This window comes from Cervus canadensis, chromosome 20, assembly GCF_019320065.1.
Source record: "Cervus canadensis isolate Bull #8, Minnesota chromosome 20, ASM1932006v1, whole genome shotgun sequence".
NCBI classification, from domain to species: Eukaryota; Metazoa; Chordata; class Mammalia; order Artiodactyla; family Cervidae; genus Cervus; species Cervus canadensis.
The window spans coordinates 37,847,968-37,861,749 of NC_057405.1; the positions used below are offsets into that span (position 1 = coordinate 37,847,968).

The following is a 13,782-nucleotide window of genomic DNA, read 5'->3' on the forward strand; positions in this document are numbered from 1 at the left end:
TTTTGTAATGCAGAAGTCACCCTGGATGGTATAGAAAAGAAACCTGGACAGATTCCACTCAAACTCCCAGCTGACTGAGCCAAGAATTATTAGTAAAGGGTAGATGGGAGTAATATCTATTAATAGATTTCATCAGGGCCTCCAAGACCAAGAGAGATGAAACAGAGATGAAAGTGAGAGAGATGAGAGTGTAATAAGCAATGGCCCAGAGCATCTTCTCCTGTTTCGTAACAACTGGGCCCATAAGGTACAACACATCATGTGCCTAACCAGCTCTCCATCTCAGGAGCTACGCAGACAAGGTTGGTGGGCACTACTTCAGCTACCTGAAAAGAATTCTGGGATGGCACTGAAGCCTCTGTCTGCAACTATCTCCAAATCTCGACTTGAATTCTTCCAACTTCTCCAGTTTCAGCTTGCAGGATATCCCTGTAGCTTCCTACTCTATGATGAGAACAGGAAAAAAATGCGACTGTACCAGGAGACATGCTCCATTTTCTTTTTCAGAGATGCATTCTGAAGTAAGTAGGGGTAAAACAACATAATAATTGGGGATTTACTTCAATTCTTCAGGAAAGAAAAGAACCGAGTGTCTGTGGCAAAATCCTGCTAACTGTGCGGTCTGGCTGATGGGAGTTCATTGTATCAGTCCCTCTCCTGTCGCGTAGGTTTGAGAAACTTCAATGAAAAAATGTTTCTCTATAAGAGGAACAAGCCTCACCTGATTATCCATATCTTTGATGACCAACAGGACAGGACTGTCTAGGGCTGCTGACTTCCGGTAGAGAGTTTTCAAGCTGGTCCCATGCTCTAGCGTGCTGTACGCCAGTCTCCATGGATACCCCTGCACCCTTGCGGGAAGGCGTCGGGCCAGCTGTGAATTCAAGGATGGAGATGTAAATATACAGGCTGCCTGAAAATCATCACGCATGACCTTGTAGCACCAAACAGATGCCTGTGGCTCAAACTCAAAAGTCACATGACTTTCCACATTGTTCCCCTTTACTCTAGCAAATACTTGCCACTATAAACTGAGAAGGCAAAACCATTGCTTGACATTGTTTACCTTGGCAGGGATGCTCCCCAGAGCATATATTCCCTCTCGGGGATGATGCTGAAGGGTTACTGCGCCACTATACTTTTGAAGATAGACCACCGAGCTTGATTAAGAGGTATGAATTAGACTCACGTTGTCTTGTGCACACTTCAACCTGACTTTCACTGAGTATTTTACCAGCTGATCTTTCTAAACATGCCAAGGCTCAGAGCTGTTACTGACAACTGAAGTGTCTCACCAAACTGAGCACAAGAAAGCATGGGTATTTTGTGCCAGTAATCAGATGTAGTTTGTCCTCCTTGCACTTGTATTTTTCACTAATTTTAATATTTAATTTGATTTTGGCTGTTATAGGGCTTCCCAGGTGGTACTAGTGATAAAGAACCGGCTTGGAAATGCAGGAGACGTAAGAGATGCAGGTTTGATTCCTGGGTCGGGAAAATCCCCTGGAGGAGGGCATGGCAACCCACTCCAGTATTCTTGCCTAGAGAATCCCATGGACAGAGAAGCCTGGAGGGTTACAGTGCATAGGGTCACACAGAGTCAGACACGACTGAAGTGATTTAGCACAGTAGCTGTCATAAATATCAATAATGCATATCTTTTAAAAAATACAAAGAATGGAGGCTGTAAAATGTTGAAGTCCTCAGAATGCTTGGCATAGTTCTAGAATCAGCATGAACTCTGTCTCTGTAACTGCTTGGTCAAGTCACTTAGCTTTACAGGCCATCACAGATGCTTTTATAAATTGAGGGACTTGAACTTGGTGATTCTCTAAGGTCTCTGAATTTCAGTTTCTAAGCTGATTGATGGGGGAAGTACAAGAGGTCCCTTCCTAAAGTTCAAACTCAAGCACACAGTATTTCAAGAAAACGGAATTAAGAGATGCCCAGGAAATAGAAAGTAAACAAAACAAAATAAAACTAAGAGAAAGAAAAGTTATTCCTAGTAGCGATAGATGGTTTTCACAAAGCAAGTTAAGTGTACTATGTGACGTTTACTGAGCCTGATCAATTAAAACCATGGGAACTCTGAGATAAATGATCGTTTTAAAATGTTAGGACTATAATAGGACACTTTAAACATTATTCTGAAGACAAGAAATGGCTTTTTGCTCGGGCCTCGGGAAATGGATGTAGGTGTCTGGCCAAGTCCTCCTTCTCCCAAGAGGGTGGCAGGGACACTGTCTTTCTGAACCAGGGGGCCTTGGTCAGGCTGCTGGGGTTTTCCTTTAAAACCGGACTCACTCTCCACCCCAAGTGAGAAGAGCAAATGGTCTTAAGGTTTGGAAGGCCCCTACCCTCATCCCCAGGGAGAACCCACCTGCTCAATGTGCATGTTCTCCAGAAGCGAGCTGTGGGGCTGCAGGATCGGCAGGGCGGCCTCGTCCTCGTCTTCATAGTAGCTGCACGTGCTCTTCCGGCGTTTTGCCTCCTCGACCGTGATGATCTGAAACAGAGAAGCCGGGTAAACCAAGAAAAAGGATATTCCAGCTTTTCCTTCACCTGCTATTAACAAAAAGGACCTCAGTTACATGACTGCCTGTAACCAGTAGGGTTTTAGCAGCAGGACATAAATTGAGCCAAGACCCTTGGGGAGAACGGCTAATTACCATCTGGATTTCAGAGAAAATGCAGAATTTAACACAGTGTGGCTGCAACACTTAGTACGTACAAATTAAGTCACAAGTTTTCCAGTTTTGGTGCTCTCGGTAATCAGGTAAGAATTATGTATGATTTCACAAGCAATTCATACCCTTGAAATGCCCAAAATGATTCTCCATTAGCTTGCATCTAAATTTGAATTATTAAGGGGGTAATTAGAGATCATAGTATGAGTAAGTCTTCTATAAATAGGGAAATTGGGAAGATTAAGGATAGCTTTTTAATCAAGACTCCTAATGTTTCCTCTCAAGGCCAAGCACATAGCAACCAACCCGACAGAAACAGCGAATGATAATATCTACGGAAAATAACAAAACAAAGAGGCATCAAGCTTTAGTCTAAATTATAATTATGTTATGATTCCTTATGGGCAGTTCAGAAGCCATCAAAGGAGTATTTCCTTTAAAGCTGAGAACAGAAGCTTGATGTCGGTACACACAGCATTCATTTCACTGTTAAATACACTTATCAAGTACCAGGTTCGAATCTTCTCGCTTTTTGCCTCTCTGAAAATCTGGATAAGTCACCAAATTATTTTGAAATTGAAGGGTATAGAGAGAAGGTAACTAACACACTAAAATACCTGAGTACAAACAGGAATGATTTTTGCATTATAGAGAAAAAGCATTTACGTTACCTCAGTGAAAAGTTGCCAGATAGTGACTACTCAGTTTTCAGAATGCTGTCACCTGAGCCTGATTTATAGGTAAGAAAATTGGCCCTTAAATTTTACCATTTTCTAAGGGGCATTTATGTAAAGAACACACTGTCAAAGAATCACAAATTCAGCATTTTAAATGTGTTAAGTAAAGCACATGTTTCGGGGGACCTCTGCATTTAACACAAGTACAAAATGGGGCTGCAGAATGAAAAAGTAAAGTGTGGAATTTTGACTCCACAGGGAATGGGCAAACCACACCAGTGTCTCTCTCCAAAGTGAATAAAAGAATAAAATCTTTTAATAAAATCTTTGAATAAAATCTCTCTGGCTGAGAGAGCAGCCTGATCCTTTCTAATTAGAAAGCATTTCAAAACGTCTGAGTGGCAGAGCGCAGAGGGTCCGCAGGCACCTGATTAGCTGCCAGGACCCCAACATACCTTCACGAAAGGCTCTTGGTCCGGTCTGGCACAATAGAAAATCTGAGTGTCCGGAGGCAGTCCTCGGATTCGCATGGTGAAGGGGTGGGAGCTGCCTGCTCGCTCTCTGAAGAGGAACAGGTCTTCGCCTGGCTGCCTTACAGCACTGTTACAGCCTCGCGGAGCTACAACTGCTTATGCAGGATCTAGTTTCCTGCATGATTGAGTTTCTGTTTCCCTCAGGAGAGCGTTCAATATTTCTACAGGAACACACCCAAATTAGGATTTCGAGCAAACACACACTTCCTGTTAGGCATAGCTGTGAGGCTGTAAAACGACACTTTCACCTTTGAAACGGTGGTGGTTTCCTAACAGCACAACAAAACCTCATTGTTGCGCGTTTTTTTCTTTTTCCCCCTTCTTCATCTTGAACTTTTCTTCCCAACTGTCCTCAGGCTGCCTGAGCTAGCTTTTTTCTAGCCCTGCCTTCTCAGATTTTTTTTTCCTGCATCTTCTCTGAAGGGAAATCTCCATTTTAAAACTTTGAGTGTGCTCGCTAACATCAGTTTGAATCTCAAAGGAAAGATGAAAAGGAGGCTTTACCGGAGAGAGGTTCATTATATTTAGAACAATGGCATTTCACTTCAAGACCCTGTTATGTTTGCTGGGTATGAGAGACGTCAAAGAAAGGAAGAACATCTGGTTTATATGAGGCTGAGAAAAATGTTACTTTCGATTCGGTTTTCCAAAAGTGTTGGCAAAGTGATATTTACCTTTTAACCTTTCAAAATATTAATCTTAATGACAAATAAGCATGATGAGTCTTCCTCTACTGCCCAGATCAGATTTCTAGGGGTTGGAAAGAAATGCAGATCACCGCTGGATCAATTTTCAAGGATCTTTCTGTGAGTTTTCCAGGTCAAAAATGGCCTTTTGGTCTCCGGTACCCCTGGGGGATTGAGCGCCACTACACAGATCATCCCAGGGGTCATGAGGCTGTGGAGGATATCTGGTGGCCAGTCTCAGGCTGGCCAGAACTTATTCTCAGTGCAAGAGTCTTGACACAATCTAGAGCAGAATCACTTGGACTCTGTGCCAGTGAGCTGGCATGATCTTCTGTGCCTGACGCTTCGTGACAGCTAACATTTGCTGAGGCCTTCTATATGACCCCAAGTGCCAGCTGCTTTGCAAGGCGTGACACAAGCAATTACAATATATCACTTGTCAGCTTTTCAAATTAGCAGAAGTCTTAAGAAAGGAATAATAGTTAATAAGGCTTTCTGTTAGCAGAAGCACAGTGAGAAGGGTATTCCTCACGTTTCTGGCAAATTGTCATTATATACAAAATTAGGAGCCTTAAAAAACTAATATCCTTGTGCTAAGTAATTTCACTTTCGGGAAATTTTAGGAAAAGAGTCAGAGTTATACATCATCTCATCCTTGTGAAAACCTTGAATGAACACGATTTCCACAAGTGGCAGAATTATTAAATTTTGATTGAGGTTTAAAATACGTAACCATTAAAACGAGGCTTCAAAATCTTTAAATATGATACAATTCTCACAAGATGTCAGGTAAGAAAAGCCAGATACCAAACTATACATAAAAATGATCTCATTTTGCAAAAATAAAAAAGACTCACTCTCTCTACCCTTACCCCCTAGAAAAATACTCTATGATAGAAAGAGTTTAAAAAATGTACAAAAGTGTTGTGTGGTTAGATATTATTTTTAAAATATTCTGCATTGTACTTTTCTATAGTTTTCAAATTTGATATAATAAGCAGGTATTACTTTTATAAAATCCGGAAATAAAGCTTATTTAAAGAGCTTCATATGGAGGGTGGACTGGTGGTTGGGTTGGCCGGAGGTGCCCCTGTAAGGGTGCAGACAGCTGCTTAGGGCAGTGGGCCCCACCCCACATAACATCAGAATCAACAAATTTTAACTAGAGATGACTGAGGATAAAAGAGAAGAAGCTGGGATGACATTTAGGTTTCTGACTTGGGGAACCACTAATTAAGATGGGAAGGAGTAAGGACAAGTTTGGGGGAAAGATGACGGGACTTTATGGACAGGCTGAGGATCAGACACCTGTTAGGGCAGTGAAGAAGGTTCCTCTTCCCCACCCACAGAGGAGAAGCAATGGGATGCCAGGGGCCCGGCTTTAAGGTAATGCTAGTAAGCCGAGTCTGCTCCCGCACGCGGGAAGGAGCCTGGCCAGCACTCTTCTTCTCACTGTACTTTTGGACTTTCTTGTCCATGTGGCAAGAAACTGGGATAACAGTCCAGTCACCTCTGTCTCCAGGTATCTTTTCTTTCCATGTGCCCCAAGTGTTAACAAGAGCACTAGGATCTTGGAAGAGGCCACCTCCCCATTTCTTCCTCCTCCTCCATCCCTTCTTCTTTTCTTCCTCTTCCGCCACAGGTCTAGAGACACACCTTCTAGAGGGATGTGCTCTTTCATCCTCCTCAGTGGCTCAGTCCGAGCAACTCACTCAAGCCCACTCGACTCTAGACCCAGAAGCACACCTTTCTCTCTCTGCATGCCTCCTTAGTGCCTTTTCTTCTGTGTTGGTGGGCATGGCCGCTTCTCCCACTGGAGTTGTCAGGAGCTGAGATTCCAGGTTTGGATTAGTGGAAAGAGACAGAATAGGCCTAAACGAGGGCTGCTTCAATTCAAGCTATCCAGACCTAGTCAGGAAAGGTTTGAATTCCCAAAGCAATTGAAACCCTCTCTCCAGGCCTCCATAAATGGGGCAAGAGACCATAGCCTTTGCAAGAAAATACACCTTTCCTAGCTCTGCTGCCTCTCCACACATATCTCATGGGGGCCTCTTGGGCACAGATGGTTAGATGAGGAGGACAGGAATTGATATTCCTTGATACCTTAGCCAGAATGCCCGTGCCACACCATCTCTGCCTTGTGGAGACCCAGGGGTGCCGGTGGGGCATCTATGTGCTCTAGAGCAGCAGCTTGGAAAGAAAGAAGCGTGTGAAACAGACATGTGGGAATCCACAGCATAAATCTCAAAAGCTGATCAGCTCATCCAAGGAAGATGTAATAGATGAGAAGAAAAAAGAGTCAGAGAAAAACCCTTGGGGAAGACCATGAGAAAAGGAACAAGCAAAGTATATCTGAGGGACCTCCCTGGTGGCCTAGTGGTTAAGAATCTGCCTTCCAAGGCAGGGGACGTGGGTTTGATCCCTGGCTGGGGAGCTAGGATCCCACATGCCCCAGGGAAACTAAGCCTATGAGCCACAGTTACTGAGCTGGAAACTACTGAGCTCGCATGCTACAGCTAAGACCTGACGCAGCTAAATATAAATATTTTTTAAAAAGTATACTCAGAAAGACTGGCCTGAGATAGAAATAAAACAAACAAACAAAAAAACCAGAAATGATAAGAAAAGCCAAGGGAAGGAGAGTCTAATAGGCTTGTGCTGTGCCGTGCTAAAGTCGCTTCAGCCGTGTCCGACTCTTTGCAACCACAAGAACCGTAGCCCGCCAGGCTCCTCTGTCCTTGGGATTCTCCAGGCAAGAATACTGGAGTGGGTTCCCATGCCCTCCTCCAGGGCATCTTCCCCACTCAGGAATCGAACTTGAGTTTCTCACATCTCCTGCAGTGGCAGGCAGGTTCTTTACCACTAGTGCCACCTGGGAAACCCTATTTTTAATCAATGGTTTCAAACAAGAAGCTTACGAACAATGTGAAGACAAACATGCAAACGAGTCAAGTGCTGGGCCACAGACCACAGAGCTAGGAACAGGGGGCCGGGGGAGCACAGGAGGAGGAATCGACCGAAAGCCTCACAGCAGTGACCAGTGAGCTGGACCTTTGAAGGATGACAGGAGCCTGCCACAGCAAGCTCTGTGTGTGTGTGCACGCACATTGGTGCGCACTCAGTGGGAGTGAGTGAATGAGAAAGGGATGAGTGAGGGCAAACACACACATGAAGGGACCAGGCATGTCAGAAGGAGTTAGACCCAAGGGGCCGGCTTCATCACCTTTCACCGTCCCAGTCTCACAGAGCTCCAGTCTTGGAAGATCCAACGGCCGCTTGAGGAATCTACATCCAGGCTGGGAGTGTTACTGGAGAAACCTCACCCCCCGCCACCCCCCACTGCAGCCTGATGCCAGACCCCACCAGGGCCTTCCAGGCAGCCGTCCTCCTGCACTGCATCAGCTGGCATCATTCCTAATTTCTATAGCTCCTACTCAGACCTTCTCCGTATTCCTCCAAGTCCTCCCTTCTTTACTTCCAGGAGACGCCCCCTTCTGCTGTTACCAAGAAATCATCAAATGAGCAAAGCTATGATTTATATAATACCACCACTGAATCTGCATTCTATTCACACACATCCTATTCTTTTCTGCTGCCCGAACACCTAAGACAAATCCTATCCCCATCCCCACATTCCCTGCCAATTCTCAGGGATCCAGTCCCCTGCTTAGCCCCTCTCTTAATCTCTTATCTTCTGAACCCTCTACTCCACTGTTCCTGCTGACCTCGTCTGAAAGGTTAAAGTCTCTCTCACGAGAAGGAAAACCTCCCACCCTCACATTCTCGCCCAGCTTTCCATCTCATTTTTATTCTCCAGAACCAAATCTGAGTAGTTGGCCCACAGCCACCAGCTCCATTCACTCATCCTGGATACATTCACTGAATGTTGGAAGCTACGTTTTGAAGCTGCCACTTTAATGAATCTGCTTTTTTTGCCAAAGTCACCGACTACTACCCCTTTGGTTTTAGATCCACAAGACAAACCTTAGTTCTTTCTTGTTGACTGATCCCTGGGATCAGAACACAGAGCATTTTCTACTAAACCTAATCTTCTTGCTATGCTCCTTATCACAATGAAGGGCTGGTACCTTGACCCTTCCAGTTTCCATTCTAAAAACCAAGAGATCAATCTTGACATCTTTCTTACTGTCCACATGTAATTAATTACTCACAAAATCCTGTCTTCCTCCTCCTATCTTTCAAAAGCACTCAGTTTCCGCTGTCGTCACTATCATTCTTTCAGTAACTGCTCGCTCTCAACAGCGACTACTGCAAGAGCTCCCTAGCGTGTCTTCAAGTGTTGTCCAATTCCAGTCAACTGAACATCTGCAGGCAAGAGCAGGCTCTCCAAAATGCGTGTCTCTGTTTACTTCTCCAGGCTCAAAACAGCTCAGTGCCTTCCTACTGCCCTTAGGAAAATAACCAAACTCTTCACAAGCAGTTCATAGGTCCTCTGTGATCTGCCATTTCACTATCTCCAGCTTCGTTCCTTGCCACTCCTTTAGCTTTGTACTCAATGAACCAGCCACGCTGAACTCTGTATTAGTTCATCAAAAGCCCCACACTCTCTGTTCCTCCCTCGGGTTGCTCCTCTGCACAGCAGACTTTTCTCTCTGGCCAGAACACGTTCTGTGTCCCACTTCCACCCCAGCTGCCTGTCCCCCCACTTCTGACCTCAGCTCAGATTACTCCTTCCGGGTCACTTCCTTTGATCCCCTAGCTCCACTCAGGTACCTGGGTACATGCTTCCCTAGCATGTGGCACTTCACCTATAATGGCAATTACCTCATTATATTGTAATGATTCTTTACCAACTATCAGAGCTCAGCTGGTAAAGAATCCTCTTGCAATGCAGGAGACCCTGGTTTGATTCCTGGGTCGGGAAGATCCGCTGGAGAAGGGATAGGCTACCCACTCCAGTATTCTTGGGCTTCCCTTGTGGCTCAGCTGGTAAAGAATCCGCCTGCAATGTGGGAGATCTGGGTTTCATCCCTGGGTTGGGAAGATCCCCTAGACAAGGGAAAGGCTACCCCCTCCAGTATTCTGGCCCAGAGAATTCCATGGACTATACAGTCCATGGGGTCGCAAAGAGCTGGACACGACTAAGCACCTTTCACTTCACTTCATTACTGTAATGATGTATCCATACTCCTTGATGGTAAATTCTACTTAGCCCATCCACTGTGCTCCAAACATAAGAAGGGCTTACTAAGTGCTCAAAAAATAAATTATGAATGGTTTTTCACACCAAATTAAGAAGTTTGACTTTCATCATGTATGTAATGGGGACCCTGAAGCAGTTTCAAAAAAGGGAAGTGAAATTACTGGCTGGTAGGTGTGGTGATAAGTGTCTTTGTGATACACAAAACTAGTTTCAATCAGAGGAATAAGGTTTTTCCTCATAGGATTTCAAAGGTGCACAGGAAATCTTAACTTCTTGCCAGCCATTAGTGCTTGGATTTTGGACACAAGAACATTCTGTTTGTGCCTTGTACTTTAAGGACAACAGTCTAACCCTCCCGAGTCTCACCTCCCAGCTCTTGGTGGTCGGCTCACTGAAGAAGTTGTCAATCATATTCAATTCTTCTTTCTCCACCACCACAAAGCCTTGCTCTTTGGCATCTTTCCCATAGACGTCAGGAGACCACTGGACAAAGAACGTGTACAAGTGATCCACCCTGAAAAACACGTTTGCCATAGAGGTTAACACCAAATCTACAGGCATGAGTAGGAACTTGGGCACGTACAACTATCTTTTTCCTGCTTGGCAAGTCCATGTTGTTACTCGGGAAATCTCCCATGTTGAAGACAATCTCTACCTGTGAATTCCAAATTTGGAAAATAAGTCAATAGATGCAAGCAAAAGTCCAAAGACACTGAGAAAATGTCCTTCAATCTGAGGTAAAGATCAAGAAATGGGACTTAAAGATAGAAACCAAATGAAATATTTACACCAAATGTTTTTTTTCTTCATTGGATCCTCATTTATTGGATGTCTCTATTCACGGGGAAAAAACTGACCTGAAACTTTAGATGGGAACAAAGCAATATTCCAATGGGTCTTTATGTAGACTGAAACATTGTTATATCATAATTTTAATAAAATATCTTTAATAACTAGAAAATATCAGGAATAATACTAGCTATCATTTTAACATTAGAAACAGACTTAATTTTACCACTACTAAGAGTGCAGTCTTGCCTTCAGTATCTCTGTTCTCCTATACATATTTAACATCTGAAGCATCTCTCCAGACTTAATCAACAGACAGGTGGCTAGTTCCCAAGAAAAGACTGGGAGCTCTCAGTCTTAGCACCTAAAATACCCCCCATCCCTCACCCATGTGAAAGAGTCAAAAGCCCTCTGACCTGCAACCATCACAGTGGAGGTGTAAAAAACAGATAGGATCAAATGATTCTTAGAGTCTTTAATAATTACAACATGATAATGTCAATTTGATTCTCCTGTTTGGTACAGTGCTACCTCATTGCTAAGTTTGTAAAAGTTATAACTGTAAAAATATTGTAACACTCTTGCTGTAGACTGAATATTTGAGTCCCCCTAAAATTCGTATGTTGATATCTAACCCCCAATGTGATGGTATTTGGATGTAGGACCTTTCAGAAGTGCTTAGGTTATGAGGCAGAGCTCTCATGACTGGGATTAAAAGACCCCCCGGAGCTGGCCAGCCGCCTGTGCCACGTCAGAACGCGGTGCAAAGACAGCCATCTATGGAACCAGAGCAAGCCCTCACCAGACACTGAATCTGCCAGCACTTTGATCGTGGACTTCCAAGACTCTGGAACTGTCGTGAATAGATCTCTTCTTTAAAAGCCACTCAGTCTATCATATTCTGCTATAGCAACAAACTGAAGGGGTTCCCTGGTGGCTCAGTGGTAAAGAATGCCCCGGCCGCTGCAAGAGACTCAGGTTTGATCCCTGGGTCAGGAAGATCCCCTGGAGAAGAAAATTGCAACCCACTCCAATATTCTTGCCTGGAGAATCTCATGGATAGAGGAGCCTAGTGAGCTACAGTTCCACACAAAAGAGTCAGACACAACTGAGCAACTAAACAACAACAAACTGAGAAATATGAATAGGATTAAAACAAACAGCAAAAATGTCACCATAACTCTAACATTCCAATGGATCAAATTGTCTTTAGGTTTCTATAGTCCTGACCTGTTCTTGATCATATGTACAGGGTTTTCTTTCCATTGTTATCAGGACTAAGACATGATTGTTTGTTATGTGTGACATTAAAGAGTGCCTATCTGCCATTGTTACTAATCTTTGCACTGACTTATAATGGCTACATTTCACAGAAGAAATAAACCATAATTACCCAAATTCCTATGTCCTTGCAATGTTTAGTTTGTTTCCTATTCTTTTTCTTTGATTGTACAAATAACATTGCAATGAATATCCTCATGATCCATGCCTTTTGTCATCTTTTGAATTATCTCCTCAAGATTAGTTCCCAGAAGAGGGATTATTAGGCCAAAGGGCATGGTTTTATAGCTTGTGATCCATCTTAACAAACTGCTCTTGAAAGCCTGACTAATTTACTCTGACAGGAGCATTGCAGTTTGCATCTAAGGTAACAATCTTGCTTATTCTTTTTTTTCCAAATGAATTTAATATATACTTTAAGTTTTATCCCACTGATTCTGTATTTCTTTGAGTGGTAGTGGGTTGAACATTTTTCAAATGTTTTCTTCCTGGCTGCCTTCTATGAATTGGCTCTGTGATTGTGGAGTCATTGTTTTTCTTTTCAATATATGGGAGACTTTATACAATGTAAACATTAACCACTACCAAATGTTTTTCTAAGCTGTGTTTTCCCTTTTAAAATAATTATATCTTTTCTTTCATAATATAAAATTCTAATTTTCATATATTTTAAAGATATAGTTCCTTTGAGACTTCTACTCCTTCAAAACAAGGGAAGTTGGCACCCAAGACAAGGTGTATATCAGTGTGCTATGATATGCTAACCATTTCTATTTTTTTCTAAAAAAAAAAAAAGAAATATAGATATATGTTATAACTGTACATGGCTTTGATAGTTAATTTTATATGTCAACTTGGCTAGGCCATGGCCAGCTTTTGGTCAAACAGGAGTCTAGATGTTGCTGTGAAGGTATTTCTTTTTAAAGATGTGATTAACAAGTAAGCAGCCTTTCAATAAAGCAGATCACTCTCCATAATGTGGGTAGGCCTCAGCCAATCAGTCAAAGGCCTTAAGAGAAAAAGACTAAAGTCCCCAGAGCAAGAAGGAATTGTCTCTAGATGCCCTTCAGGTTTGTGACTACAATATCAACCCCCCCCATTCCTCCAGCCTACCAGCCTACCGTGCACATTTTGAACTTGGTAACCCCCATAGCCATGTAAGCCAATTCTTTAAAGGAAATCTTTCTCTGTATATGTGTGTATCTGCATACAGACATATACACCTACACACATCCTCTCAATTCTCTTTCTCTTGAGATCCTTGACTAAGACAATGGACAACTCTGAAAAGCTATGTAAGAAACTGAGGTGAATGGTTATCTCTGGGGAATGGAATGAGGTAGAAGAAAGATACACTATATATATCTTTCCTTAAGTTATTTAAATTTTTGGACTTGATAGTACATTTTTATAATTTGAAAATTAAAATTACATTTAAAAAAAGCAAATAATGGGAACTTTCCATCTCACTCATATCCCTGTCCGTCACCTTCTGGGTCCACATTTCCCCGATTTAGCTGACCACTTTATTATCTCCTTGTGTGTTCTTGTGGTGCTATTTGTATGTTGTTCATTGTTGTTCAGTCGCTAAGTCGTGTCTGACTCTGCAACCCCATGGACTGCAGCACACCAGACCTCCCTGTCCTTCGCTATCTCCTGGAATTTGCTCAAACTCATGTCCATCGAGCTGGTGATGCCATCTAACCATCTCATCCTCTGTCACCCTCTTCTTTTTCCACCTTCAGTCTTTCCCAGCATCAGGATCTTTTCCAATGAATCAGTTCTTCACATAAGGCGGCCAAAGTACTGAACTTCAGCATCAATCCTTCCAACGACTATTCAGGGTTAATTTCCTTTAGGACTGACTGGTTTGATATTTATATCTATTTTTATAGCTAGAAATAAACATGAATATAGATTCTTTTCCTCTTTCATTTCTATGAAAAATAGTACTATTCTCTAGCT

At 42.9% G+C, this 13,782-nt stretch overlaps 1 protein-coding gene across 7 annotated transcripts in view; it reads right to left on the reverse strand.

Annotated features, from left to right (window-relative positions):
• NCOA7 (nuclear receptor coactivator 7) overlaps positions 1–13,782 on the reverse strand; it is a 158,545-nt gene that overhangs the window by 6,528 nt on the left and 138,235 nt on the right. For 6 of the 7 annotated variants that reach the window (XM_043439015.1, XM_043439019.1, XM_043439018.1 and 3 more), the window contains 3 exons: positions 10,114–10,261; positions 2,381–2,506; positions 722–874 (listed from right to left, as the gene is read on the reverse strand). In XM_043439015.1, the coding sequence (XP_043294950.1) occupies positions 722–874; positions 2,381–2,506; positions 10,114–10,261 (427 nt within the window). Of the gene's footprint in view, positions 1–721; positions 875–2,380; positions 2,507–3,819; positions 6,695–10,113; positions 10,262–13,782 lie in introns of those variants that run through there. The other variant, XM_043439021.1, reaches the window with a different exon arrangement.